The following is a 27897-nucleotide window of genomic DNA, read 5'->3' on the forward strand; positions in this document are numbered from 1 at the left end:
GAGTCTAAGAAAAACAAAAAAAGATGACCCCCTCCCCAAGACTAAAGCTCCAAAACGAATGAAGCAATGTTAAAAAGACAGCCTCTGAATAACAAATGAAGCCACACTAAAATAAAAATTATAGAGTATTCTGGAAATGAATTTAAAATAACCGTTTAGGGACGCCTGGGTGGCTCAGTCGGTGGAGCATCCAACTTCAGCTCAGGTCATGATCTCACGGTTCGTGAGTTTGAACCCCACATCGGGCTCTGTACTGACAGCTCAGAGCCCGGATCCAGCGTCAGATTCTGTGTCTCCCTCGCTCTCTGCCCCTCTCCCACTCACGCTCTCTCTCAATCTCTCAAAAATAAATAAACATTAAAAAAGATTAAGAAAGAAAGAATAAAATAACCATTTAGGATTTGTATCAGGAATAGGCTTGACTCTGAGTAACTGAGATTCAAAATAACAGCAGCTCAAGCAAAAGACGAGTTACATTTTTCTACTATGAATACATTGAATACATTTTGGAGCCGATGCGGTGGCTCTGCCTCAGTAAGTCCCCAGGGAACCAAGCTTGATCCCAGCTCATCACTATCTCAGTGTTTGGATTATCCTCATAGTCTGGTGAGTTGGTAGCTAGAACTCCAGCCATTACGTCTGCATTCCAGGCAGTAGGATGGTGGAAAGGCACGTATCAGCTGTTTTTTGAAGAAGTTTTCAAGAAGCTGACACATGACACTTCCAACTACATCCTATTGGCCAGAACTTAATGAATGGAGAAGCCAAGAAACGTATTCTGTTATTACACGTAGCCAAGTGCCCAGTTAGAATCCAGGGGTTCTGTTGCTGCGGACGAAGGAGGCAACAGATAATGAGGGATAACGAGCAGTCTCAGCCTTCGGATCCCTGAGGAAATGAAGGATAACACCCGCTAAAAAGAACAAGACAGCGGATTTTTGTTTGTGTGTTTGAATTTCAAACCTCTGCTCTTCGAAAGATATCATTAAGAGGATGAATAAACAAGCCTTCGATTAGCAGAAAACATTTGTAGGTCGTATGTCTGATGGTGGACTTGATCCAAAGTATATTTCCAAAAAACCCTCAAAACTCAATAATAAGGAAAAAACAACCAATTTCAAAAATGGGCAAAGATTCAAATAGACCCTTCACCGGAGAAGATCTGCAGCTGACAAGTAAGTGCACAAAATGATGTTCAACATCATTAGTCATCAGAGAAATAAAATTAAAACCACAAGGAGATACTGCTTCATACCTATTAGAATGGCTGAAATAAAAAAGACTGTTCATGCCAAGTATTGGCAAGCATTGGGCCAGCTCGTGGGTCCATAGGCTGGTGTATGGAAATATAAAATGTTGCAGCCACTTTGGAAAACAGGTCAGCAATTTCTTAAAAGTTAAACGTATACTTGCCACGTGACCCAGCCATTCCACTGCTACGTATTTGCCCACAAGAAATGTGCGTGTCTACACAGAGATTTGTAACTGGATTCTCATAGCAGATTTATTTGTAATAGCTGAAAACTAGACACAACCCAAATGTCCATCATTAAGTAGATACAAAGGCAAATTGTGGCACATCCAAACAATGAAATACTACTTACCAGTACAAAGGCGTGAACTCGGATGCGCCCATCAATATGGACAAATCTCAGAATTGTGCTGAGCGAAAGAAGCTAGACATGGCTTCTATCTGATTTCATTTGTGTAAAATCCTAGAGAACACAGAGTAATTTTTAGCGACAAGAAGTAGCTTGCTGGTTGCCTGTGGACTGGGGATGGGAGGTATGGAAGGGGGCAGGAGGGGAGGTTCTGGAGCACAGAGACACTTAGGGGTGATGGATATGTTTGTTTTCTTGCTTGTGGCAGTGGGTGTATACATTTGTCAAAATGTATCAAATGGGTACATTATATGTCAATTATACTTCAATAACACTGTTAGGAAAGGAGAAAAGGAATGTGACATTATGAAACGGAGGTGGAATGACCAAAAGGTGGCTACGAAGATGCTGGGAATGAAAAATACTCATTGCATTAAAGGTTCTCATTTAGGGGCGCCTGGGTGGCGCAGTCGGTTAAGCGTCCGACTTCAGCCAGGTCACGATCGCGCGGTCCGTGAGTTCGAGCCCCGCGTCAGGCTCTGGGCTGATGGCTCAGAGCCTGGAGCCTGTTTCCGATTCTGTGTCTCCCTCTCTCTCTGCCCCTCCCCCGTTCATGCTCTGTCTCTCTCTGTCCCAAAAATAAATAAAAAACGTTGGAAAAAAAATTAAAAAAAAAAAGTTCTCATTTAGAAAGGAAGACAAAAAAGAAAGGAAGAAGCTTCATATGTGGATAAATTCTCAACTAGACACAGTCAAAGAGAGAATTAGTGAATTGGAAGAGAGTTCTAAGGAATAGTCCCAGAGCACTGCCAAAAAGAGAGAGAGAGAGAAACAGAGAAAGGTAGTTAAAAGACATGAGGAATACTCCTAAATATGTTTCCTAGAAATCCTACACGAAGAAACTGCAGACAGTGACTCAGAAGCTGTATTCGTGAACGTAAGAGTTTTTCAAAATTTTCGAGAATTGAAGAAGTAGGTTTTCATCAAGTAATTAGCTCCTCAAGTAATGAGAATTCTAAGAAAATAACTCTCCACTTCAAAACCACAGAGGGAAACTGCAGAAAATCAAAAATGAAGGGCAAGTCTCACATTTTACCAGAGATGGCCGATCCACAAAGGAACAACAATACGTTGCTGAACGGCCTAGGGGCAGCCTTTTGGGCGATCGTCCAGGTGCCGAAAGAAAATAAAACAACCTGCTTAGAATTCCATACCCCGCTGAACTCTGATTCAAACGTGATGAGGAAATAGGACATTTTCCAGGAGACAAGAGCCCGGCCCAACCCTGAGGCTGTTGAGGATTTAGAGGCTGGCAAGAGGAGGAGCCCTCTCACATCACAGGTGCTCAGTCATCCGGTGCTGGCCTCTGTGCCTCACAGAAGCTAGAAGAGAGAAGGGGGGGTGGATGCAACTTTCATGGTGGCCGTGCGTGGCTACTGGAAATGCTGCTTATTGGCCCTGTTGCCGGGTCTGTTATCAGCACAGGAGAGGAAGATGGGATTCCTGGCCCTAGCTAGGGTTTCATCCTACAGCAGTGGGGGCATTGTAGCAGGAGAGCAAGAGGAGGGGAGGGGAGGTAGCAGATGGGCCAGGCCCCTGACCCTGGCGTGGGGAGGAGCCCAGGGACACGAGAGCCTCTGCAGGGTGGCCCCTTCTAGACTCTCTCTCTGTCTTCCAGATTGTGGACAAGAATAACCGCTACAAGTCCATAGATGGGTCAGACGAGACTAAAGCCAACTGGATGAGGTGAGTCCTGCTCTCTGCTGCTGATTTCCCGGGAGCCTTGCCCAAACTCTGGAGAGGAAGCCAAAGGAGTGTGCTGGGCCTCTGCGGTCCCCAGCGGTGGAGGCCCCTGAAGGCCCTGGGACTGCCTTTTGCAGGGTTTGGGATGTGTCTAGTTCTGGGGGACCCTCTTGCTTCCCAGGCCTTCCGTCAGGGGGCTCTGGAAGAGGCCGGTGGGTTACAAGGACCCCTAGAGGCTTCACATTTTGTCCCTGTGTCTGGAGTACCCAGGGCCCCCAGCTCCGGGCAGCATTCCCACCAAGGAGGGGCCCCCCCCTCCACCCAGGATCCCTCTCAGAGGGCAGACTCCTGACGTAGGGGTGCAGGGCTCATCCCACCACAGCCGCCAACAGTTGTTTAAATGGCCTCCGTGGGAAAGGAGGCTCCCAGCACAGTCTCAGCTCAGTTTTGGATGGCCCTTGCTGCCCAGGCGTGAGTACTTTCAAGAGTGGTTTTACAGCGGTCTGGTGTTGGGGACGGAAGTTTGTGCCAGAAGGATCCTTAATGGCCAGAGAGAGCAGGAGACTGGCCCAGGGTCACCCAGGGGTGGCTGCACTGAGCCTCTGGAACCGAGGACCCAGCTCACGGCTCTCCTTTTGGTTCCGTGCCGTTGGCCTGTGCGGTGTGCCGGGGCCCGGCCCAGAGGGGTCTGCGGGCCGTGTGAGGGGTCAGACTGGTGTTGGTGCCTTGCCCAGGAATGGTGACAGGATCTGGGTTGGGAGGGAAGGGAGGTCTCGGATGGCCACACGTGGGGACACCGTGGATCGGGCCTCTGTCGGCGTTTGCGCAGTTGTGTGACCCGTGGCGGCTGGGGGGTGCAGGAGAGGTTGCGTTTGGAGGGAGGGCAGTCAGAGACCTCCTGAGAGGGAGTTTGCCATATTTAAACTCTGACACCTTCGAAGCAAACAGGGAGAGAAGGTGGTTTGCACTGGGGCGTCTATGGTGAGGTCTGCTGTCCCCTTCCCTGGAGCCTTACCGCCCCGCCCACCTGTGCTCCCCACCCGGGAGCCATCGATGGCAGATGCAGGGAGGATGGCGAGAGGGGCTGCGGTTTACCCTCTTCGGAGCACAGTAGGATTTGTTCTCTTATTGTCGGAGGAGCTATTCTCATTGCCACTTAACAGGTGCAGAAGCAGAGGTGCCCCGGGGACAGGTGACCCCTGTGTCACAGTATAGGGACGCACGCTCCCTCCCTCCAGCCCCCTTTCATGTAATCGGGTCGGCCACTGCCCTGAAAGTGCTCCAAGAAGGCCCTGGACACCCTCCTAACTCCTTCTCCCCGACCACTGGGCACCGGTCAGCTCGGCACTTGCATAGCAGACCCCGTAACTGGGTGCCCTCGATGGATTTGCCCTCCCAGTCCTCCCAGGACTCACACCTTCCACCGTGGAGATTGGTTTTTCCTAACAAAGTTGTTGAATGAAGAAGGAACAGACAATATGGTGCGAGGGCCCAGATCAAAGAGGAGGGGGCCTTGGAGATGGGCCTTCAAAGGGGCCACGTTTTCATTTGAGGGCACTGTGACCAGAGACACGGAAGTGGGGACCAGACCCCTGGCCTGGGCTCCTATTCCCTATTGCTGCGTCTGGCTCTAGACAAGCAAAGGAGAGGGTGTCTGGACGCAGTCTAGTGTCAGGGCTTTCTGCACCGCTGCTTTCGAGACTCTAGAAGCTTTGCCGACGAGCTGGTTCTGTTCCACGCTCCCCGCCCCCCCCCCCCGATCTTTCAGCCTGGGGGCAAGGCTTTCCCACAAGCCCCAAAGAAAGACACCATCTGAACTAACTGAGCGATCATCTGATGCCCCTGAGATTCTGACTTAATTGGGCTGGGGAGGAGCCCACAGTTATCGGTCTTTTTTAAAGCTCTCCATGGGGATTCTGATGTGCCGCTAGGGTGGAGAACCACTACCCTGTACTGATCTTCATGCTACAGTGGTAAACTGAGGCCCGGGGCAGGGCGAGATCTTACTCAAGATCACGAGGACGCTGGCAGAACCAGGACTTGAATCCGCCCCTGGACTTCTGGGCCGGTGTTCTTTCTGCTCGCGCACGGGGCCCAGCCAAAGCATGGCCTCCTGGACTCCGTGTGGGTGGGTTCAGCTACTGCTCCCTTGCCGGCATGGGGTCTGTCCGATTCCCATTCTGTCCCAGCTGCTGGCCCTGTTGCAATGCACGATGGTGCCAGGGTAGCCACAGGTGGTGCCCCCGCCCATCTCATCTAAGACTCAAGGTGTAGGTTGAGGTTGGGTACGTGGTTTGTTGCCGTGGAGATGTCCCTCTGGTGGTGGTTGGAGGGGAAAGCCGGTTCATCCTGGGAACCTGCCTTCCCCCTTAGGGTATAGCTTCCTTCCGCTGTATAGCTCATTCCGCTTTGCAGACGCTTTCACTTGTACTGTTACAACCTAGGGGCTCGTGGATGATTGAATGGAGTTGGTTAGTGTTTTGAAACACTTAAGTGGTGGGCCGGGAAGAGAACGGGCATCAACGTAATGAGGGTTGACTTGGTGGCCTCCCTACGCCAGGTGCTGTACATCCGAGTCATCGGTGGTCTGGGACCGGGGGCTGTTTTGCTTGGGGGCACTTTGGGGTTGTCACATCAAGCCAGGGAGGCTGATAAACATCCTAATTAGCCACGATGTCCGTCCCACCCACCCACAAAGAATTTTCTAGCCCCAACTGCCAATAGCGGTGAGACTGAAAAACCCCCATGACTTCCTCCTGGCTGCCCTGGGAGGTGGCGCTAGAATCACGAAGGGGGTGGGCACCAGAGGCTCAGCCCCTAGTTCCAGGTCTGTCCGAGTGCAAGGCCCGGACCACGGTCCCTGTCTTGGCCGGGTAACAAAGCCCCGACCTTCCTTTCGCCTGAGCTGTGGCGTTCTGGGTAGGTGACGCGGAGAGGTAAAGGCTGAAGGATCTCTGTGCCCCTAGCCTCCTGCTGTGGTTTTGGGGGCAGCTGGAGGAGTGAACGGGGCTCCAGGTTCCCCTCCATGTGTTGGGTTCCTCTCTTGGGTTGCTCTTGCTCAAGCGGCCCCGGGCTCCTCTGTGCACGTGGAAGCCAAGGTCACTCCTGGTCTCCATCAAAGGGGAACTTGTCTCCCGGTGGCTGCTCACGGGCCGCTCGCGTCCTACCCACGAGCTGCCCAAAGGTCACCGCGGCTCCCCCCGAAACGAGCTGACCCCAGCTGGAGGGGAGCCTACACCCACATCCGGCGGAAGGCGGGGACGGGGCCTGGGGAGGACTTGGAGGCCGGAGGCCGGGGACAAAGAGAGCCGCAGGGCAGAAAGCGCTTTCTGTGACCACACCCTGATCGCTGGCATCGCCCGGCGAGGAGATTGAAACATCCCCCTGTTTCACTACTCTTCCTGTGAGCCATCTGTAGCGACCTTGGCCCGGTCCGAACCCCAGTAAGGACCCTTTCTCCCTCTTCGGGGCTTTAACGCTCTTCGTCACTCTGCTTTCCCCTGTCTGGTGACAGCCCCGAAGGTGGGGTGGTTGTCCCTCCTGACCCGGCTGGGGAGAGAGGCCGGGAGGGGCTGAGCCAAGCGCCCCGGCTGCCGGGGCCAGCCAGGGCCACCCAGGGCCACGGCAGGGCCCGACACCGGGCCGTCCGGCGCGGGCCGCGTTTCCACCCACTCCGCCGCACCTCTGCTGCCCGCCTGCCCTCTGAGGAGTAGTGGAAGGGGCCTCTCGCTAGGAGGAGGGTGTGGTGGTGGTGAGCAGGCCAGGGTGCCCGGGTGCCTCCTGGCTCCCCAGCTGGGGGCCGGCAATTAGGAAGGAGGAGGACCGCCCGCGCTGACGGTCATTTACCCAATTGTGCTTTGTGGGATATTCAACCCAAGGAATGTGGCGCCCCTGGCTGAGCGCAAGAGGAAGCCCAAGTTCTCCAAGGAGGAGCTGGACATTCTGGTCACGGAGGTGACCCACCACGAAGCGGTTCTCTTTGGGAGGGAGACCATGCGGCTGTCCCATGCCGACAGGGACAAGATTTGGGAAGGCATAGCTCGGAAAATCACCTCCGTCAGCCAGGTGCCCCGCTCCATCAAGGACATTAAGCACAGATGGGATGACATGAAACGGAGGACCAAGGACAAGCTGGCCTTCATGCAGCAGTCTCTGTCGGGCCCCGGGGCCGGGGGCCGGGCCCCCGCCATCGTGCTCACTGCCCACGAGAGGGCCATCGAGTCAGCGCTGCTCACGGCCCGTTCTGGGCACAGCTTCCCCAGGGCGGAACTGGACGGCACCGACAGCCCCTCGACCAGCTGTGAGTACCACCTGCCTCCCTCCCCGGGCTCCCGCTGCCCAGCCTCCTCCTCGCCTGCCGTCCCCCCCTTCCCTGGCCTTCTCCTGTCTCTGTCCCTCTCCGTCTCGTCCAGTCTTCCCATGCACCCGTCCCTCCTTCCCCCGCTCTGTCTTCTCCACCCCTTTCCGTTCATTCATTCTAGAATATTTCCTGAACTCTGTGCCAGGAGCTGTGCTAGGAGCTGGGAAGACAGCGTTGTATATAAATCCTACACGGGCCCCGCTCTGGGGTTGTCCCTAGACTCGTGGGAATAAACAAGCTTGAAGTCATTGTACAAGGACAGTTGTAATGAAGGGATGAAGGGCGAACGCCGGAAGTCCTGAGAGCGGGGCTGACGACCCGGGCCACCTGCGCAGTGTCCCTGGGGCCCTGCACGTGCAAGGGCACCGTGCGGGGGGTTCGTGCTCTGCTGTTGGCCTCCTGAAATTCACACTGGGTTTTGAACACGGTGCCCTGTATTCAAGTGTTGCATTTGGCCGTGCCAGTTATGTAGCAGCCCTGCCTGAGAGCAAGGGGGCCGGGGAGCTGGCTGTCCTCCGGGGCCGGGGAGGGCCTCCCAGGAGTGACAGTTGCACTGACTTGCGAAGGGTGAGTAAGAGTTAACCAGGCCTCGGCATGGGGCGCCGGGAGGGGAGCGGGGAGCCTCCAGGCTGAGAACTGCATGTACGAGGCCCCCGCATCAGGAAGGCGCTTGGCACGTTCCAGGACAGAGAGGAACCAGGGAAGCCCAGTGTAGCAGGCGTGGGGGAGGGGGTGCGGGAGGAAGCCAGCCAAGTCTTCAGGGCCCAGGCCACGGAGGGGGTGGGGGGGGAAGATGAGTTCCTGCTCTCTCTCTTCCTAACCTCTTCATTTCTGTGTTCTTTTCTGTGCTTCTGCGCCCACTCCTCTCTGCCCTCTGCCTCTTTCTCCCCCCCTCTAAGGCTCTCTCTCAGATCTCTCCGTCTCACCAGGTTCCCTCCCTGTCCTTACCGCCCCCGTGCCCTTCTCCACCCCTCTTCTGCTTTATTCACCTCTGCTTCCCGTGACCCAGGATGGACTTGGATGCAGGGGCCTGACTGTGGAATCTCCTGGCCCAGCAGGCTGTAGTTGGGGCTGTGGTTCCATCTGGGACTCCCCCGAATGGGGAGCGGTCGAGACCCTTCTGTGGTGGGACTGCACCCCCTTCTCCCCACACATCCCCCCACCTTCGGCCCACGGTCCCAACGGGAGTCTGGCCTACGATAGACGGAGCAGGGCAGGAGGACTGCAAGTCAGCGGCTGGCCAGCCCGGGGAAGGTGGTTCACAAGGACCCCGTGTTCCCTCCCGCGGCCCTCTGCTGTTGGGATGGGGATCGCACTAATTTCCTGTTTGGCTGGGGCTCCTGACAGGTGGCCCCTCAGAGTCCGTTCTTCAGGACTGGGAAAGGAACGGAGGCCGTCTACTCTGACTCCCTTGCTATGTAGATGAGGCAGATAAGTTCCAGAAACAGAGGTGGCCCCCCCAGCTAGATTCAGAACCAGGACTCGAGCCCAGGTCTGCCAGCTCCCTACGAATTGGCGTTGTGCTAAGCTTCAGGGTGATTCCACCCACTTAGAGAAAAAGACGGGGGGGCCTGGCAGCCAGGGCCGTCCGTTCCCTAAATCCTGCCCTGCTCTCTCTTCCATCTCCCCAAGAAGGTAATGAGGTTACCAAATGTGACCTGGGCTGGGCAGGGGGCCCGGGACCCCTCCACCGCAGACTTGGCCAGGCCCCCCTTTCCCGGATGGTCGACCAGCTGTTACAGCACGAGGCCAGGGGCTCTATGGAAGGAGGCCCTGGAAGGGGGGTCGGGGGGGAAGCACCATCGCCTCGGCCCCGCTCACTCCTTCCAGCCCTGCCACGCCAGAACGGGTGTCCTGGGATCCCCGGGGGGGCTGGCAGCTATCCCACCAAGTGCGGTTATGAATCACTGGGCTCTTCTCGTGCCAGCCCAGAGGGAGGCCCTGGGACCCTGGGGAGGCATGCATGTGTGCGGCCGGGGACGAGATGAGTCAGTCTTCTCGGTCACCTCCCCTGGGGGGTGGTTCTGAATTTAGCCCCTCTGGTGCAGGCAGGGAACCTGCATACTTTTTATTCCTGCCGTGGGAATCAGCTCATAACCTTGCTCACAAGAGAGCCAAGGCCTGGGTGTTGCAGGGGCCCGGCCCCTCCCTGTGACTGGCCGTCTGTGTGGTGGTGCCTTGCAAGCCTTCAGACGCTCCCGAGTGAGAGCCTTGCTTCTTCCCTGGGCGGCCCGCCTCGGGGGTCTCGGGGGACATCAGGACCCGCTGCAGAGGTGGCTCTCCTGCTCTGCGCCCTCCAGCCGCCTCACTCCTTTCCTATCCCTTGCCTCCCGACTCCAGACTGCCCCGGGGCCTGTCCCCCTCCCCGTGACTTAAAACTGCAGATTCTAGCAAGGCCACGAGGTGGCCCAAGCGAGTCAGACACAACTCCGAGTGCCTTTTGGCGGGTGTCACTCTTCCGGCTTTGCCAAGCTCCTTCGTGTCCGTTCTCTTGTTTAATTTTCTTGACAACCCTGTTAGGCGGGCAAGCGGCTGGGTAGATCAAGACAGAGCGGTTGTGATCTTTGCTCTGCAGAAACTGAGTCACAGAGGGACGAAGTGAGCGAGCGGGTTGACTTGCTGTCACTGGGACAGGTGTCTCCAAGTCCCCCGACCTGGGCCCTCCCGCAAGCGTGTTGCTGTTCCCGTGAAAGGAAGGGGGCCGGGGCAGCGCTCACCCTTGTCCCCCGGGTGCCGGGCCCGCACACCTTCAGGGATTTGGGGAGCAGGTGTTTGTGGGTCGGTGCAGGGGAGCAGGCAGGTGCTGAATTAGGCTCGGGGGTGGCCGGGCAGGGGGATTATAGGGCGACTTGTGGGGGGGGACCAAAGCCCAGAGCCGCCCCCTTTCTCTCTGTTGTAATCATTTGCCCTTCTTTGTTTCTATCCCGCAAGATGATGAAGATGAGGAGGCCCCGGGGCCCTCGAGGCAGCCTCTGCGGGTGCCCCGGCAGCGGTCACCAGAGGAAGAGGCCCACCTGGCCAGGCCTACCCTGCTCCGCTCATCGTCCTCCTCAGACCAGTCCGAGATGGTGGGCCCCAAGCCAGAGGCCCTATCCCGGCCCTCACCGCAGGCCCAGGCTGCCTGCAGGACCCCTCGGCCGCACCCCAGCCCGCCCGGCACGGGCCTTGACTGGCAGCTCCTCCATGCCTACGTCCGGCAGACCGAGGTCCTCCAGCAGTTCTGCCAGGAGCTGGTGACCGTGCACCGGGACATGGCGAACAGCATGCGTTCCATCGGCCAGACCGTGGCGGAGCTGACCGGCCGCGTCGGTCAGGTGTGCCAGACGCTGACGGAGATCCGAGACGGGGTCCGGGCATCTCAGCGGGGGCCAGACGGGGTAGCCCCCGCGGGCTCTACCCCTCAGGTCGAGGCCCCCCCGGCAGAGCCCCCGCAGGCTCCCCCGGCGCCAGCCCCCGCACGGACTACCAGGTCTCGGAAGAGAAAGCACAACTTCTGACCCGGCCGGTCTCCAGTAGGAGGAAGAGAGACGGGGGTGGGGGGACGGGTGCCTGGCCTTGCGACGGGAGCCAGTCTCCCGTGTCCGGGACCAATGACCCTTGTAGGATGCTGGGGAGGCGGCCACCTCCTCCCCGAGTGCAGGCCAGCTGCCCTGGGCTCCAACGGAGTGTGTACTGAGCCCCGCTCCCTCGTCTTCGGCAGATGCTGAAGATGCAGGGAAAGCGACCTGCCCGATGCTTGCTTGCCCCGGGGCGTCAGCCTCCTCTTGGTCCGCACCCACGGCGGCGGCGAGCCTTGCGGGGCAGAGGGGAGCAAGAGGGGGGAGCGCCTGAATGGACTCCTGCTTGCCGACCGCAGGGCTGCCACGGCTGCCTCCCACGCCCTGATTCCGCTGCTTCCGAAGGGGGCGAAGCTTGAGGACGGGCAGGGGGAGCTCAGCCCTTCCGGGAGGGGTGCGTCCTCCCCTTCCCCAGGGCTCTGAGTGCGGCGGGTGGTGCCCCTGCCTTGGCCTTCCGCTTGCCCTTGCGGTGCGTGTGCTCAGCTGCTGTGCTTGCCTTTTGTGGAAGGGGATGGCGTCGGAGGAAGGCGAAGAAGACTCCCCGGAGTTCTTAGAGAGAGCACCTTATGCTTTCCCTGCATTTGCAGGTGTGTGGTCTCAGTTGGGTTCTCAGGACAGCCGGAGAGGCAGCCAAGCCGGGTATCGTTGTCACCGTTATTACTGCCATCACCTGCATTTCCTAGATGATCAGTGACACGACAGTTAGTTGGCGGGGCGGCGGGGGGTGGGGGTGGGGCGCCAGGACTGGAAGCCAGGTCTGCGGATTGGTCCAGCTCCCCTGTCAGAGGCCAGATCGGGAGTCAGGAGGGGTACCGCGCCTCGCCTGCCCACGCCTCGGCTCTCCTGGGTGCCGGTGGGAGGCAACGGCAGCCTCCGGGCGGTGAATCCACCCACCCGGCTCTGGCACTAAGGCTAACGGCCGGGGGCGGGGGGGTGGCTGGGGAGAGGCAGGGCCCAAGCCTCAGCACCCACAAGGTGACTCCTCTTCTGGCGTCTATAAGAACCCCGCAAGGCTCCCGTGCCACCCAAGTTCCAGCATGCCTCGCCTCCGCTTGCTTGGGCTGCAAATGCATTAGCTACACATATCTCTAGCTTCACGTTTCATTTCGGAGTGTGGGGGGAGAGCCGGGTTCCTCGAGTCCCGGAGGGAGGTGGGGGAGGCAGTCACAAGCTTAGCTCTGACCCAGGTTGTAGCTCGGCTCTGTGTCCTCTTTGCTCCCTGGCCTGAGGCTGACCCTAGCAGAAGCTCCCCTCCCCCGGCCGGCCCTCCATCTATCTCCCCCACGCCTGCCCCCTAGAGCCCGAGTGGGGGCTGGGAGGACTGCCGTACCCAGTGCCTGCTGTGGCTGTTCCTGGAGTGCTGCTTCTGAACCCAGACCGAGCTTGGTCCCAGGGAGAGAGCTCGGAGGGCAAACCGCTAGGTCCCCGTGTCCTCAGCCTCCATCGCCCCACTCTGTGGTCCTCTGGGGGTTCCTGCCACCCCAAACCGAACAGTCCCCAGTCCGACAGCCCAGTGGCTTGATTATTGCCTGGCATTCCCCTGCCCTCCCAATGCTGGAATCAAAGATTGCCTTCCCAAGTATTTTTGTTAAGACGGCAATAAAAAGAAATTGATCTCACACTTGGAACACACCCAGTCTCCAGGATCTTTCTTTGGTGTATATTCTCTTTCTTCGCTTCCTGTGAAAACCTCAAGGCCCCCAGAGCAGGGGTTAGATGATGGAGGGAAAGCATGCTGGCCACAGGGGCTCGAGTGCCCCTGCCATTTCCGGGATTCCGGAAGCACTCAGATGCCCCGTACTCGGCACCAGGCTAGCCCTGTAAGGAAAAGAAAGGAACCCGTGAGCTGAGCGAGATGAACAGCCACGTCTGAAACCACTGAGCTGTATTTTATTAAAGTCTTTGCACAGTGAGAGTGAGATGTTGCTAAGTGAATTTTTACCTTTTGTTCCCTAGAAGAAGTTAGGGGTCCTGCGGGGGGAAAAATCACTATTTCCGGCAGGAGGCTCCAGATGGTCAGGGGCTATCCATTCGCCAGTGAACTTCAGGGACCACTCTGAGGCGTGACCTTTTTTTTTGGACACCTCCCCACAGATCCTAGTATCCGTCTGTCACAGGCAAGACCCTGCCCACAGAGATCTGAGGCTTTCAAAGTAACCAGAGTGGCTCCTCTGGGTCCCTTTGGGAGTCTTCTTAGAAGACAAGGGCCTCCTAACCTGTGAGTTGCCCTGGCTTACTGCCAGTCACACAGAGAGCTTCTCCCAAGCAGGAAACCCCCACGTCCTGACCAGGGATCTGTCCCCTCTCTGGAAAGTTCCAGCCTGCCTTTGACCTCTTGGAATCCAGGTCCTCCTCTTCTGTTCTCGGCCGAAAAGGATGGCCATGGAAATCAAAATTACTCGATTTCCACAAGAGGCAAAGATCCTGTGAAACCAGGCCCAGGATCTTCTCCAGCAAGGTGTAGGTACTGACTGGCCTTTCCCTCTGGTCCTGGGGAGGGAAGAGATCAAGTTGGAAGCAAAGGGGACAGAGAGACGAAGAGCCTATGAACTTCAGATGGAATTTCATTAGAGTCTTTTTCTAGGCTTCAGTGGGGGACTGTGGGTCTAGCACATCAAAACAGGAAGGGGAAACTGAGGCCAGTGGACAGAAGGCAACGGGCAGCCAATTTCAGCTTGAGATGGGGAAGTCCCGCCTAAGAATCCGAGGCCTCCAGCCGCACTCAAGGTTGGCTGCGTGACGTTCTGTCAGCGTTTGGGTGACCATGTGGTGGGTGGGTGCATGACCCAAAGACCCGCCCAGCTCAGAGACCTAAATGCACGGGAGAAAACAGAGCCCTGCCTCTTCTCGGTCAGTCTTTCCCATTCCTGCCTCCGTGAGTGGCACATCTTCCTCTCCGGCAGAGACCTACCCCCTGAGCAGGAATGTCTGAGCCTGGCCTTTGTCTGCCCCCACTCCAACAAAATGGATGCCCCGTGGGTTATTTTCTCTCTTCCGTTGAAACCCATAGTCATTTCCTGTCCCAGCTAGAAAATCTGGTGCATTTGATAAGGCACAGGGGGTGAGGTCGAAGAAGTGGTGTCTTAGTGCCTGTCTATGCAATTCCCAAAGCCAGCAAGGAGCTCAGAATAAAAATAATCCATTATCATCGTGAAACCTTCAGTCCAGAGAGCAGCTCCCGCTCCCACCCACCCCCTCGACTGCTTCAAAGGTTGTCACCTCTGTGGGTCTGATTTGAAAAGCTATCAGAGGAGCTCTTGCGTTCGTAGAGTGCCCTGTGCTAGCCATTTTCCACCCTCCTTCCGACATACTCTGTGCCTTCTCTCCAACGAGGTAGTGACCTGGAGACTCAACAGATACAGGGACCTTCACTCCCTAGAAGCTTTGTCTTCCAGGGAGGGCTCTTGCTTGTCTGCAGCCATGAGATGGGACAGGCGTGGTTCTTCATGAAGGGATTGTTGTACAGGAACAGGATTCTGGGAGTGGATTAAACCCCTGGGTGTCACTGCAAAGTACTTAAAAGAGGGAGAGCGAATTCCAGGTAATTGGTGTTGAGACTTAGCTGCCTCCATTGAACACCTCGGGGGAGTGGGTTGTTACCATTCGCTGAGAGGTGCCATAGATATTATATCTCAAAACGACCAAATACAACCAGGTGCCGAACAAATTTTGGTCTGTTTTGGGAGACTGTGATTGATGCCAGAGAAAGTAATTCTAGCTTTTAGAGCTGGGTGATTGTTTGCACAGCCAAACCAGAGAAGAGCGTATCTTTCCTTGTGCTCTGTGATCCAGGTGATTCTTGTGAGGAGACAGGCGAATGAGCAGTTTGCCTTCTGAATCCAGGAGTGGGAAAGTTTGGGTCTACCCCAGTTCTGTTCGATGCTAGCCACAAGTATGATTAATTTTGGATGTCGAACCCCAGGCTCTCAGTAAACTGGGGACTGGAAAATATTTTGCACATTCAGAAGGAATATCAGATCCAGAGAAGAGCAGACCCCTGCAGCTGGAGAGCTGCAACTCAGAAGGGTCCGTGTGGAAAGACCGCCCTGGGCCAGGGGTCCTCTTCTCCTTCCCCCCCAAGTTCTTGGTTTGCGGCACGCCTGGGCGTCGCGGATATCACGGTATTGTCTTCACGGCTCAGGGAGACCGATGCTCATGTCCGATGCTGACAAGCACACAGATGCGTTGATTTAGTCTCTGGACACGAGCAGGTTCTGGGGATCTAAGCGCCATGCATCCTGCCCGTGTGACCCTGGCAGGGTGGAGCTCACGACTGCTTCTCTCGGAGCGGGTGAGGCAGCCGGCGCTCATGTTTGCACTGCTGCCTCCCTTGGCCTTAGCCCCGCAACCCCGGGGTCTGTGCTGCTGCCTGTTGTCAGGTGGATTGGTCCCTGGACTCTAGTGGTTCCCCTTATAAGGTCACGGCCTCCTCCAGGGCCGAGTAGAACGGAGGCTACAGGGGACTATCCTTGCGAGTAGAAAGAACGGAGGCTACAGGGGACTATCCGTGACAACGGCACGACATGCGGGTGCTCTGCCCGAGGGGCCAGGAATGTAGACTCACAATGCAGGCGGCCACCGCGACCGCCACCAGTACTGAAAGTGGAGTTCGTGTGTCTTTTCTTGGGGGGGGGGGGGGGGGGGGGAGGGGTAACTGTAATAATTGCTTAATAAGGAAAACTTGGAAATTACAGAAAAACTTACAAAGTAGATCCACCTGTAATGGCCAATCACTGTTAAAGCATTGGTATATTTCCTTCAAGTAGTTTACCAAGGCTTGTTTTTAGAGCATGGTTGGAACTATAGAATAGATAGCTTTCAGCCCTCCTGTTCTCGCGTTGCATCCTATCAGGGCCCTTTCTCCGAGTCATAAAAGATCCCTTGAAAACACTTTTCTATAGATGAGCCATTCCATCGTACGAATGTGCCGCGGTTCGCTAAGCTGTTGCCCCGGTATCGGACGTGTCGGTGTTTTTTGCTTCCGCGTTCTCGTAAACGATGCTACAGCCAGGGCGGTGGTATGCCGAGTCGTCCACTCGGTCTGCATCTTATGGTCCTTTTTAAAATTTTTCAAAAATTGCGACAGAATGCGCATACCATAACATTTACCATTGTAACCATTTTTTGAAGTATGCAATTCAGCAGCATCAATTTCACTCGCGTTGCGGGGTCGTGACCACCATCCATCTCAAGACTCTTTTCGCCTTCCCCCACTGAAACTATATACCCATTACACACGAACTCCGCGTCCCCCCCACTCCCCACCCTGGCCCCTGGCAACCCCCGTTCTCCTTCCTGTCTCTGGATTTGACTGTTCCTGCAAGGACCTCATATAAATGGGATCCTCCCGTATGTGTCCTTTTGTGATCGGCTCACTTCGCTTGGTATGTGTCTTCAGGGCTCATTCGCGGTACAGCGTATATCGGAATTTCCTTTTTAAAGCCAAGTAATAGCCATCGTATATGTATTCCACATTCCTTTTATCCACGTATCCATCAGCGGGCAGGGGTCGCTCCCACCTGCAGACGGTTGCGAATGATGCTGCTGTGAACACGGGTGTACGAGGCCATATTGCCAAGTTGCATCCCCAAGGCTTGTGCCCACTTATTCTCCACCAGTAGTCTGGGATACACTTTTCTAGCCAATGTGGATGTTATCATTAAAAAGAGAGAGAGGGAGAGAGGGAGAGAAATCTGTGCCAAAGAGACAACGTGCTCCTTGCCGTTTCTTTCCTTTGGAGTGATGCTGAGTGCTTTTCATTTGCTCGGAACCCACTGGGATTTTTCCCCGTGAATGGTTGCGTACCCTGGCCTGCTCCAGATACCGTTCTCTGGGCGATGCCGGTCAGTCCGACTTTGATTCCTATCCTGGCTTTTGAGACAAACCATAGCATGAGGAAAAGAAGTTTATTTTTTATGACGAATTTCCTGGATGCTCGCGTGGTGTGGATCCTTAAGACTCCAGTTTCCTCTTGTCCTTTTGATCTCTCCGCCTCTGCTTCTCTGTAGGTGTTACATCATCTCAGCTTTGGAAGGGGGGCAGGTTGGTTGTTGGAAATGTCATTTCAGGGAGCGGGGGTAAGGGAGAGATTCGGAGGGTTTGGCAGAACGTTAAAGGTTATCTGGGCATGGCTGGTGCTTTACATGCCCACAGAGGAGCCGTGAGATCTAGTGGGAAAGACACAGACCTCAAAGCTCCATCTCCCATTTATTCGCTGTGTGACCTCAGGCGAGTCACTTAGCGTCTCTGAGTCTTAGTTTCCAGTCGTTGCTAACCTTCTCTCGGGTCTTATTTCCCTTTGTCTCCTGTCAGCATCGGGCACCCACTTTTTAAAGACACTGATCTTCAGCATTTGTTAATTGGCCTTCGGGGCGCCGTTGTCACATGGGTTGTTTCTTCTAGGCTTCGTGAAATCCTGGAAACAGTCCAGGAATCCCACACTTAGCGCCATCGGAGGCCTGCAGGTGTCTGGGGGTCCCTGCGGTTAAAATTTAGCCAAGAGCGAACGACATGGCCTTTCGGTTTGGTAATTGTTTTTATATCTGGTGTTGAATTTTTGTGCTTACCAGTACGTGGGAGGTAGGCAGGGCGGCTGTCATCCCTAGTCTCAGAAAACAGAGACCCTCAGAGGGTCGGAGGCTTGCTCGAGATCGCACAAAACTGTGACGTTGGGACGAGGGACCGGCTCTAGCTGGGGTCCCGATCCCGGACAGGCAGCCGTCCTTCGACTTTTGCGCACGCCCCTTGCCTGTGGACCTCTGACCTCCACCGAGTGGCCCGTGCGTTCTCACCTGTCCCCCTCGCCCCCAGGTACGTGGTCATCTCCCGGGAAGAGAGGGAGCAGAACCTGCTGGCGTTCCAGCACAGCGAGCACATCTACTTCCGAGCCTGCCGGGACATCCGGCCCGGGGAGCGGCTCCGGGTCTGGTACAGCAAGGAATACATGAAGCGTCTGCACAGCATGTCCCAGGAGACCATCCACCGCAATCTGGCCAGAGGTGAGTCCCCACCCGAGGTGAGGGCCACGCCCGCCACCAAACACAGGGGAGGCCAGGAGTGCTTCTCTGGGAGCTTCCTGAGAAGACCGTTGGGGAATGCAGTCCAGCGGCGACGGGGAGACCCAGAGGGACGCGGGGCGGGGGACGGACGGTCTGCGTGTGAGCGGTGGCTCTGGGCGGGGCCGCAGACCCTCCAGGGTGCTGTCCTCCCTCAGAAACCCTGGCGCAAGGCATCGGAGAGTATCCGGGAGAGAGACAGGGCCCCAAAGCCAAGCGCATAAGTGTAATCAAAGTTGGTCCTCTTTCTCCGACTCAAACCGATGGGAAGGTGCTACAACCCGTCCCTGTCGCAGTGATACTAACATTTGCTAAGTGCTTACCACGTGCCCAGCGGCGGTTCTGCGGTGTTCACCTACCTCGTCAGGGTGCGGTGGGAATTAGCTGGGTAATGCGCCCATTTAGAGCAATGCCCACCTTGACCACTGTAAGCCCTCAGTTGGAAACTTTTAAGGCTGACCGTCCCGTGTGGCCGATCATCCCCCAGCTCACCAGTGTAGAAACTGAGCATCGGATGAATACAGCGACTCACCCGGGGTCACGTGGCTAGGAAGGGCACCGCTGGGTTTCTCATCCACATCTGTCCAGGGTCCTAGTCCAGGGTTTCAGCTCTAACCTACGATGGTATACGGCCTCCCAGACCAAACTCGTTTCTTCCCAGCTTCCTCCTGGCCTCATTCCTGAAAGTCCTGATCACACGCTGTGAATGAACCATCCCTATTAGAAGAAGGCAGTTCTTCTCAGGGAGGGAGGTGGGAAGGTGACCTTAGGTGTGGGTGGTGGCCTGGGGAGGGGGGGGAGATGTCCATCCAGCTCCATTTAAATGCGTCATTTGAAAGTAGCTTAAAATGCTCCCCAGCCCCTAGCCCTTTGCCTCTCTATTCCAGCCTCAGCCTGGCCCAGGCAAACTGGTGAATCCAGCTCCTCTCAGGGGAAAAAGCATTCAAAGACCCAGAGTCCATCTGGTCTCAGGAACCAGGACTATACCCAAGCCCCACCATGTCACGCTCCTGACCGACCTACTTATTGGAAATAAATCTTCACATGGAGTATGAGTGGAGAAGAGGGAAAGGGGGCAGGGTGGCCCATTGCAATTAAGCTATGTTCATTTTTTTTAAGTTTATTTATTTTGAGGGAGAGTGAGAGAGAGGGAGAGAGCGAGCAGTAGCAGAGAGGGGCAGAGAGAGGGAGAGAATCCCAAGCAGGTTCCGTGCTGAGCCCAGCACGGGGCTTGATCTCATGACCACGAGACATGACCGAGCCGAAATCAAGAGTCAGACGCTCCACCAGCTGAGCCACCCAGGCGCCCCAAGGCTGTTTTTAAAAACAAAACCGAACAAAGCGGGTTGTGGACCTTGAATGCACAGCTGCTGCCTGACTTGGTAAAAGGTATCTGTGATTGGGGGGGCGGTGGGGAGACCCAGCCGACATACTCACCTCTTGTCTTCTTCGGAACCGGGGGTTGGCCACGTGCCGATCTCACTCGGGAAGGCAGGTTTCTATGACGAGATTCCCATGGTTTCCGTTTGACCTCTGAAGAGACCTTGTGTAACTGTGCCTGATGTGCAATACATCTTTGTTGAATGGATAAGGGAAGACACAAATGAAGACGGCCAAGAAGTCTCCAAAAGAATCATCCTATCACCAGAAGAAAAGAAAACCAAGAGAAGTCCTATCTGAGGACACAGGTTCCATCCCTTGGCCATAATCTTCTGAAATTCTCCTGGATTTGTGATATCCTCCCCCACCCCCACCCCCACCCCCACCCCCACCCCCACCCCCACCCTCACCCCAGTGTCTTCTCCAAAGCACATCAAGCTGCGGTCATCCTCAGAGAGCCCCGAGATCCGAGGGGAACGCTCGGAGGAGGGAGTGACCTGTCGGGAGTGGTTCAAAGGAGGCGTAGCAGAGAGGCTTGACATGGGATACGTGAAGATTTGTGAAGATACAGGAGGAAGGAGTGACTGTTCCTGGCCAGGCTGAGCAGTAGGAAACAGGAAGGAGACTGAAAGGCACCGTGGGGCCGGGCCAGAGCAGCGGGTGGGCTTGATCCTAAAGCCCTCGGGAGCAGTCATGAGCTCAGTGGCCTTTAGCTGTGTAGACGTCTCTGTAGCCTGCAGCTTTGGCAGGCTCTGAATACAGTTTAGTGGCATCTTAGATCGGTGGGCCAGCCCCGCTCCCGGAAGGGGATCCCGACACTCAGTCACCGAGCGTCTTGCGTGGAAGGAAGTTTCTTTGTAATTGGGGGCTGGAGCCCTGAGAAAGGCCAGAGCATGAATTACTGGTCCTTCTTAAGTAGGGACGTTACCTGAAGCCCAGAAACTTCTTCCCGCAGACAGCGTAAAGTATGCCTTTGTGGCGATCTTTTAAGAACGGGATGCATCGGATAGGTGTATTCAAAAAAAACCTTGTGTCATTTGATCCACTTTGAGCCACCGATTCACTCTGTGGTGTTTCCCCCCATATTTAATGGAGGCTTTGAAATCAATTCCACGATGCTGAAAGGTCCTTCTCGGCCTTTAGATTTTTCTGAGCGCCTTGAGTCCGAAGAAGTCCCCCACGCATCCTAGGAGATTGGAATGACCTTGTCTTTAAGCAGAGACCCATGAGGACTCCCTGCTGATGTATAGCCTTGAGCTCCCGACATAAGCTGTTTGCTGCCTGACTGGTCTGTGAGAAGTGAAAGCGTGGCCCTTGACGTTTGGAGATTCTAAATGGGCAAGTGTCATAGCTGATCTGTACCGCGAACGTGTTAGTGTTCACGTCCACCCTTTCTGCTCCTCGGTCGTTATAAAAATATAGGCTGTGAGAGCCACCTGACTTTCAGGGGCCCTGAACATAACGTTCAGGCATTCGTGCGAGGACAGAAGAGGGGTGTCCTGATTAGGTTACCCCCTTTTGTGCTGTTACCCGTCGGAAGCCTGGATTCATACATGGGCCGGGGCACGGCACCCCTTGCCGGCTGCGGGGAGCCAGGGCTCGGGCATAGCATGGATCTTCTGGATTGTTCCCAGAGATCCTTTGGCCTCCGCTCCACTCAGAGGTTTTTAGCAAACACGGCTTTTGGAAATCCATCCGCAACATACATTCAGGTCAAGCCACTGCTCGGAGTCAGCTCCCAGGGCCCCGCCTCTATCTAGGAAGCCCTTTGAGATTCCCCGGCCCCACAGGCCGCCGTCAGGACCTTCTGAGGGTCCCCTGTAGCGTCTGCACCCCCGGGGAGCCTACGCCCTTCTATAGCAATTTATGAGACTGTGGCGGCTGTTTCAAAGGATCAGGCTAGAATTCTTGTTGGGAGCTCAGCAACGTCTTTGAAGCCAGTCACGTGATGGAAAGAGCTAGAAAAGGGAGCGTTCTTTGTATCATCAGGTAAGGAGACACAGCTATATTTCAAGAATGCTTTGGGTCAGTGGGGTCACGCCCCTCTTTGTCATGCTGGAGGCTGCCCGCCCGGGAGCCGTCAGCCACTGCGGGGGGGGCCCCGTCTTCCTGTCCCCCCCCCCCGCCGTTCTCCCCGGCCTCGGTTGTGGGAGAACCACAGACGTTCAGGTCACGCTCTCTTCCGTGCACCTCATCCTCTGATCACTGGGAGAGTTAGAAAGGATGGTTGGCTGTGGGTCGGTCTTTGCCCCGAGGGGCCGTCTCGGGGCAGCCAGGGAGCCGGAAGGAGAGGACTCCGTGTTTCGTGTGTACCTTTTACCAAGTCGAAGCAGCCGTCTTCCGATTGCCAGGACTGGACGAGAAGCCTGGAGGGCGGGGAGCCACACGCACTGAGCTCTGAGGTGCGCGCCCACCCGCCCGGTTTGATCGGTGGGGGTGTCATCTACTAGGGCTACCGAACTTCCCGCTGCCCTCCCCTATAGCATTCTCTCCACTTGTAAATGTGCCGCGTGTATACATAAGGCTCCCGTGGAACGCGTGGTCTTTTTAGAGAGGTCTGCCCACGTTTCGGGATCCCACTCTAGACCCCGTGATCCGCTGAGTGACCCGCCTCTCTCTCCCTGTCGCGTCACACCTGCCCCACAAGGCCAGATCCAGAGGGATGTGTCAAGTGACTTTCCTGATGGGAGGCGTGCCTTGTTTTCTGTTGGTTTCTCCACGTCGGGGCTTTTCCCCCCTTCCTCACGCCCTGGTTTTCCTTCCTAGGAGAGAAGAGGTTGCAGAGGGAGAAGTCTGAACAGGCTCTGGATAACCCAGAAGACCTGAGGGGTCCCCTTCCGCTCCCCGTGTTGAGACAGGGCAAAAGTCCCTACAAGCGTGGCTTTGACGAGGGGGATGTGCACCCCCAGGCCAAGAAGAAGAAGATTGACCTCATTTTCAAGGACGTGCTGGAGGCTTCCCTGGAATCCGCGAAGGCGGAAGCGCACCAGCTGGCACTGAGCACCTCGCTGGTCATCAGGAAAGTCCCCAAGTACCAGGACGAGGCCTACAGTCGGTGCGCCATGACCGTGTCACATGGCGTGCAGAATGTCGGCCGGACCCAGGGGGAAGGGGACTGGAAGATCCCCCAGGGGGTTTCCAAGGAACCAGGCCCGTTGGAGGATGAAGAAGAAGAACCTTCGTCCTTCAAGGCCGACAGCCCCGCCGAGGCCTCCCTTGCGTCCGACCCTCACGAGCTCCCCACCACCTCCTTTTGCCCTAACTGTATTCGCCTAAAGAAGAAAGTCCGGGAGCTCCAGGCCGAACTAGATATGCTTAAGTCTGGGAAGCTTCCTGAACCCCCCGTGCTGCCCGCACAGGCCCTGGAGCTCCCGGAGCTCTCGGACCCCGCAGGTAAGTTGGCGTGGATGAGACTGTGGCCGGAGGGACGGGCGCCCGGTGGGCAGGGTGAGGGTGGCCTGGCGCTCTCTGCTGGAGCCACCTTCCCCGGGGGGACCTGAGGTGTGTCACGAGGGGGGGGCGGACTCCGGTCGCGGCCCTTGCCCGCAGGTGCCTGCCCCCGACAGGCTGCTTCTCAGCTCCAGCGGGACGCCTCGCGTCATGCCCTTGTATCCTCCCCGTCAATAAAGGAAGTTCCACTGCTGGAGGGGTGTGTGCTGTGTTCTTGACCCGCTGCCTCTCTCTAGTGGGCCTCCCGGTGTCTCAGCCCCACGCTCAACTTCTAAACCCAATCTCTCTCTCTCCCCAGTCCCAAGCAGGGCATCCCGTGGGGGAGAGCTCCCGGCCTTGTTGACCTCAGTCCCGGAACACAGCCTCGTTCTTCTCTTCCCGAATCGCGCTTCTGCCGCACGCGGCCCTATCTCCCCTGCCCGGAGTGTTCTAGAAGGACTGGGATGCGGGGGCGTGTGGCTGCACGCCTCGGTGCTTTTCTGTCGGCCGCTGGGATCTTTAGACTCGGTCGACAACCGGCAAGGTTTTTTCGGAACACAGCTGCAGCTGAGTCCAGCATTTACGTAGCGTTTCCTATTTTAACCTCATCCTGTAGCGCAGAGTGAGGCGTTTCAGATACTCGAAGCAAGCGTCTTGACCAAGCTGCATTCTGATCCTGAAATAGCCCCGGGGCCTTGGCAAGCTGCCTTCCCGCGAGGGCGGCACGCCAGCCCCGACCACGCTGGCCGCTGGGATAAGCGAGCCCCCGCGTCCTCGCCCCGGGGGGGGCTCGGGGACGCTCGACGTGCTTCGTTCTCTCCGCCAGGTCGGCTCTCGTGGTCGTGCCGCTCAGTCGATGGGGAAGATGAGGTTCCGTGAGCACCCGCTGGTGGAGGGTGAGGGCCGGCGGCCCGGCGCGGGGCGGCCACCTGGGGGCGACCCCCCCACCCCCCCACCAGAGAGGAGAAGCCACACACGGATAGCCAGAGTGCCTGTAAAACAAATCGTAGGCCGGGGTTCGGTCCGTCGTCGCAGGTGGCTCGCGGGTCACGCGGCGCGGCGCCTCTGTTTGGGGCAGCGTGCCCGGTCGCTTTGGAGAAGTCGCTGTGTTCGCCCCCCGGGCCTTCAAATGTCTCCTTCCCGTTTGTCTTGCAGCCTCTGAGAGCATGGTGTCCGGCCCCGCCATCCTGGAGGACGACGACCAGGAGGTCGACTCGGCCGACGAATCCGTCTCCAACGACATGATGACCGCCGCCGACGAGCCCTCCAAGATGTCGTCCGCCACCGGGCGCCGGATCCGGCGCTTTAAGCAGGAGTGGCTCAAGAAGTTCTGGTTCCTGCGGTACTCCCCCACGCTCAACGAGATGTGGTGCCACGTCTGCCGCCAGTACACGGTGCAGTCGTCCCGCACGTCGGCCTTCATCATCGGCTCCAAGCAGTTCAAGATCCACACCATCAAGCTGCACAGCCAGAGCAACCTGCACAAGAAGTGCCTGCAGCTATACAAGCTGCGCATGCACCCCGAGAAGACGGAGGAGATGTGCCGCAACATGACCCTGCTCTTCAACACCGCCTACCACCTGGCCCTCGAGGGCAGGCCCTACCTGGACTTCCGGCCCCTGGCCGAGCTCCTGCGGAAGTGCGAGCTCAAGGTGGTGGACCAGTACATGAACGAGGGCGACTGCCAGATCCTCATTCACCACATCGCCCGCGCGCTGCGCGAGGATCTGGTGGAGCGCATCCGCCAGTCGCCCTGCCTCAGCATCATCCTGGACGGCCAGAGCGACGACCTGCTGGCCGACACGGTGGCCGTCTACGTCCAGTACACCAGCAGCGACGGGCCCCCGGCCACGGAGTTCCTGTCCCTGCAGGAGCTGGGCTTCTCCGGCACGGAGAGCTACCTGCAGGCCCTCGACCGGGCCTTTTCTGCCCTGGGCATCCGGCTGCAGGACGAGAAGCCCACCGTCGGCCTGGGCATGGACGGGGCCAACGTCACGGCCAGCCTGCGCGCCAGCATGTTCATGACCATCCGCAAGACGCTGCCCTGGCTGCTGTGCCTGCCCTTCATGGTGCACCGGCCCCACCTGGAGATCCTGGACGCCATCAGCGGGAAGGAGCTCCCCTGCCTGGAGGAGCTCGAGAACAACCTGAAGCAGCTGCTCAGCTTCTACCGGTACTCGCCGCGCCTCCTGTGCGAGCTGCGGTCCACGGCGGCCACCCTGTGCGAGGAGACGGAGTTCCTGGGGGACATCCGCGCCGTGAGGTGGATCATCGGGGAGCAGAACGTCCTCAACGCCCTCATCAAAGACTACCTGGAGGTGGTGGCCCACCTCAAGGACGTCAGCAGCCAGACCCAGCGGGCGGACGCGTCCGCCATCGCGCTGGCCCTGCTGCAGTTCCTCATGGACTACCAGTCGGTCAAGCTCATCTACTTCCTCCTGGACGTGATCGCCGTGCTCTCGCGCCTGGCCTACGTCTTCCAGGGCGAGTACCTGCTGGTGTCCCAGGTGGACGACAAGATCGAGGAGGCCATCCAGGAGATCAGCCGGCTGGCCGACTCCCCGGGGGAGTACCTGCAGGAGTTCGAGGAGAACTTCCGGGAGAGCTTCAACGGGATCGCGATGAAGAACCTCAGGGTGGCCGAGGCCAAGTTCCAGTCCGTCCGGGAGAAGATCTGTCAGAAGACCCAGGTGATCCTGGCCCAGAGGTTTGATTCCCGCAGCCGGATCTTCGTGAAAGCCTGCCAGGTGTTCGACCTGGCCGCCTGGCCCAGGAACAGCGAGGAGCTCGTAAGCTACGGCAAGGAGGACATGGTGCAGATATTCGAGCACCTGGAGGCCATCCCCACCTTTTCCCGGGACGTCTGCAGGGAGGGGCTGGACCCCCGGGGCAGCCTGTTGATGGAGTGGCGGGAGCTCAAGGCCGACTACTACACCAAAAACGGCTTCAAAGACCTGATCGGCCACATCTGCAAGTACAAACAGAGGTTCCCGCTCCTGAACAAGGTCATCCAGGTCCTCAAGGTCCTCCCCACTTCCACCGCCTGCTGCGAGAAAGGCCGCAACGCCCTGCAGCGAGTTCGCAAAAACCACCGCTCCCGCCTGACCCTGGAGCAGCTCAGCGACCTGTTGACGATCGCCGTGAACGGCCCGCCCATCGCCAGCTTCGATGCCAAGCGAGCCCTGGACAGCTGGTTTGAGGAGAAGTCTGGCAACAGTTACGCGCTGTCGGCCGAGGTCCTCAGCAGGATGTCCGCGCTGGAACAGAAGCCGGTGCTGCAGACCGTGGACCACGGGTCAGAGTTTTACCCGGACATCTAGGGGGCCGGCGTCACAGAGTTCACTGAGCTGTTGAATATTTTTTTAATCTATACTCATAAGCTTTGATATATTATATAAATATATATTATATTATATATATATATATACATACATATATATATATATATATATATATATAAACCCACACTGAAAATTTTTAAGAACCGAGGTGACGCATCCACCAGAAGCCACTGGGAGCTTTCACAAAGGAACGATGTTGGAAACCGACTCTTGTCTACAAGGTCCCGCAGCCGTTTTCACTCACGGAAGCATGTGCTGGGGCCACACGCGTTCCCGCCTAACAGCCAACCAACAGCCTAAGCTAAAACGACGGGTCTCTGTCATCACCTTTAGGTGGTTTGTTTCGTTTTATGTTTTCGTTTGGGGGGGTTGAGGGGTTGGGGTTGGGGTTTCTGTCTTGCCTCTTCTTTTCCCGTTTGGTTTACGACGGGGGTTCTTGGCCTCTTCGCTGCCATGCTGGCGTAGCTGAGACCCATCTCTGATTTTGGAGGGGGGCGGGTGGTGTATCCGGATTGGGGTGTGTGTGTGTGTGACTTTCTCCCTTGTCCCACCTGATTTCAGCTTGAGAGGTTTGTACTTGTTTCCTGTTGAGCCTTCCTTCACTGTCTTAGAAACAAACGTGTCCGTCAAACTGTGACACCCACCACTCCCCACCTCTGTCGCCTCTCCCGTCTCTGGGTTCTGGATTCCCTCCTTCCAGCCCCCTGGATCCTGAAGATATTACCTGTTGTACTGAAGGCAAAACTGCCTTACAACCGAGCTTGAAATCGTGGGGAAGGGACGAGGTGTGTGTTGGGGGGGCGGGAGGGGGGGGGTGGGAATTTTTTTTTGCATTCCTGGTCTCCCGTGGTGTGGGGTAAAATAATATAATTCCATTCAGATCCAGGACTTTGGGGGAAATGAAGAGCCAGGAAGTCCAGACCCTCATAGGGCAGCGATTTTTGGCTAAAAGCAAGTCCGATGGAGAGTGTGGATTCAATTTACATGAATTATTTATGCTCTGTCTTTATAATCATATGATGTGTTGGGGGTATTTTTTTGTGCATTTAATAATCAAATGCCTGCTATAGTTCAGTGGCAGGAGATGTCAATGCAAGTTGTGCCCTGGGTTGTGCGTGACTCCAAGGAGGGTCTTTAGAGATGGAGGCCTTCTTTGGTGACAAGGCTGATAATAAACCCTTCAGCCTGGCAGGAGGCAGTGGGGAGCCAGGCCTTGCATCCATGCCTGTGAATGCCTCCTTTTTTGAACAGGGTAGAGATGTCCTAAAGAAAAGGAATAAACAAGAGGTCAGACGGGACTCTCAAGGCAGCAGCCTACACACACACACACACACACACACACACACACACAGACGCACACACACGCACGTACACACACACACACACACACACAACCACAATATAAGCTTTAGAAATAGCCACTTGCCTATT

General features: G+C 56.6%; 1 protein-coding gene across 4 annotated transcripts in view; it reads left to right on the forward strand.

Annotated features, from left to right (window-relative positions):
* Nucleotides 1-26756, forward strand: part of PRDM11 (PR/SET domain 11) — an 83138-nt gene extending 56382 nt beyond the window's left edge. For 2 of the 4 annotated variants that reach the window (XM_047878178.1, XM_047878177.1), the window contains exons 5-8: nucleotides 3280-3347; nucleotides 18072-18259; nucleotides 22463-23089; nucleotides 24281-26756. In XM_047878178.1, coding sequence (XP_047734134.1) covers nucleotides 3280-3347; nucleotides 18072-18259; nucleotides 22463-23089; nucleotides 24281-26445 — 3048 coding nt within the window. In that variant the 3' untranslated portion in view covers nucleotides 26446-26756. Of the gene's footprint in view, nucleotides 1-3279; nucleotides 3348-7222; nucleotides 7645-10635; nucleotides 11957-18071; nucleotides 18260-22462; nucleotides 23090-24280 lie in introns of those variants that run through there. The other 2 variants (XM_047878179.1, XM_047878180.1) reach the window with 2 other exon arrangements.
* Nucleotides 26757-27897: the final 1141 nt, after the last annotated feature.

Source organism: Prionailurus viverrinus, chromosome D1 (genome assembly GCF_022837055.1).
Source record: "Prionailurus viverrinus isolate Anna chromosome D1, UM_Priviv_1.0, whole genome shotgun sequence".
NCBI lineage: Eukaryota > Metazoa > Chordata > Mammalia > Carnivora > Felidae > Prionailurus > Prionailurus viverrinus.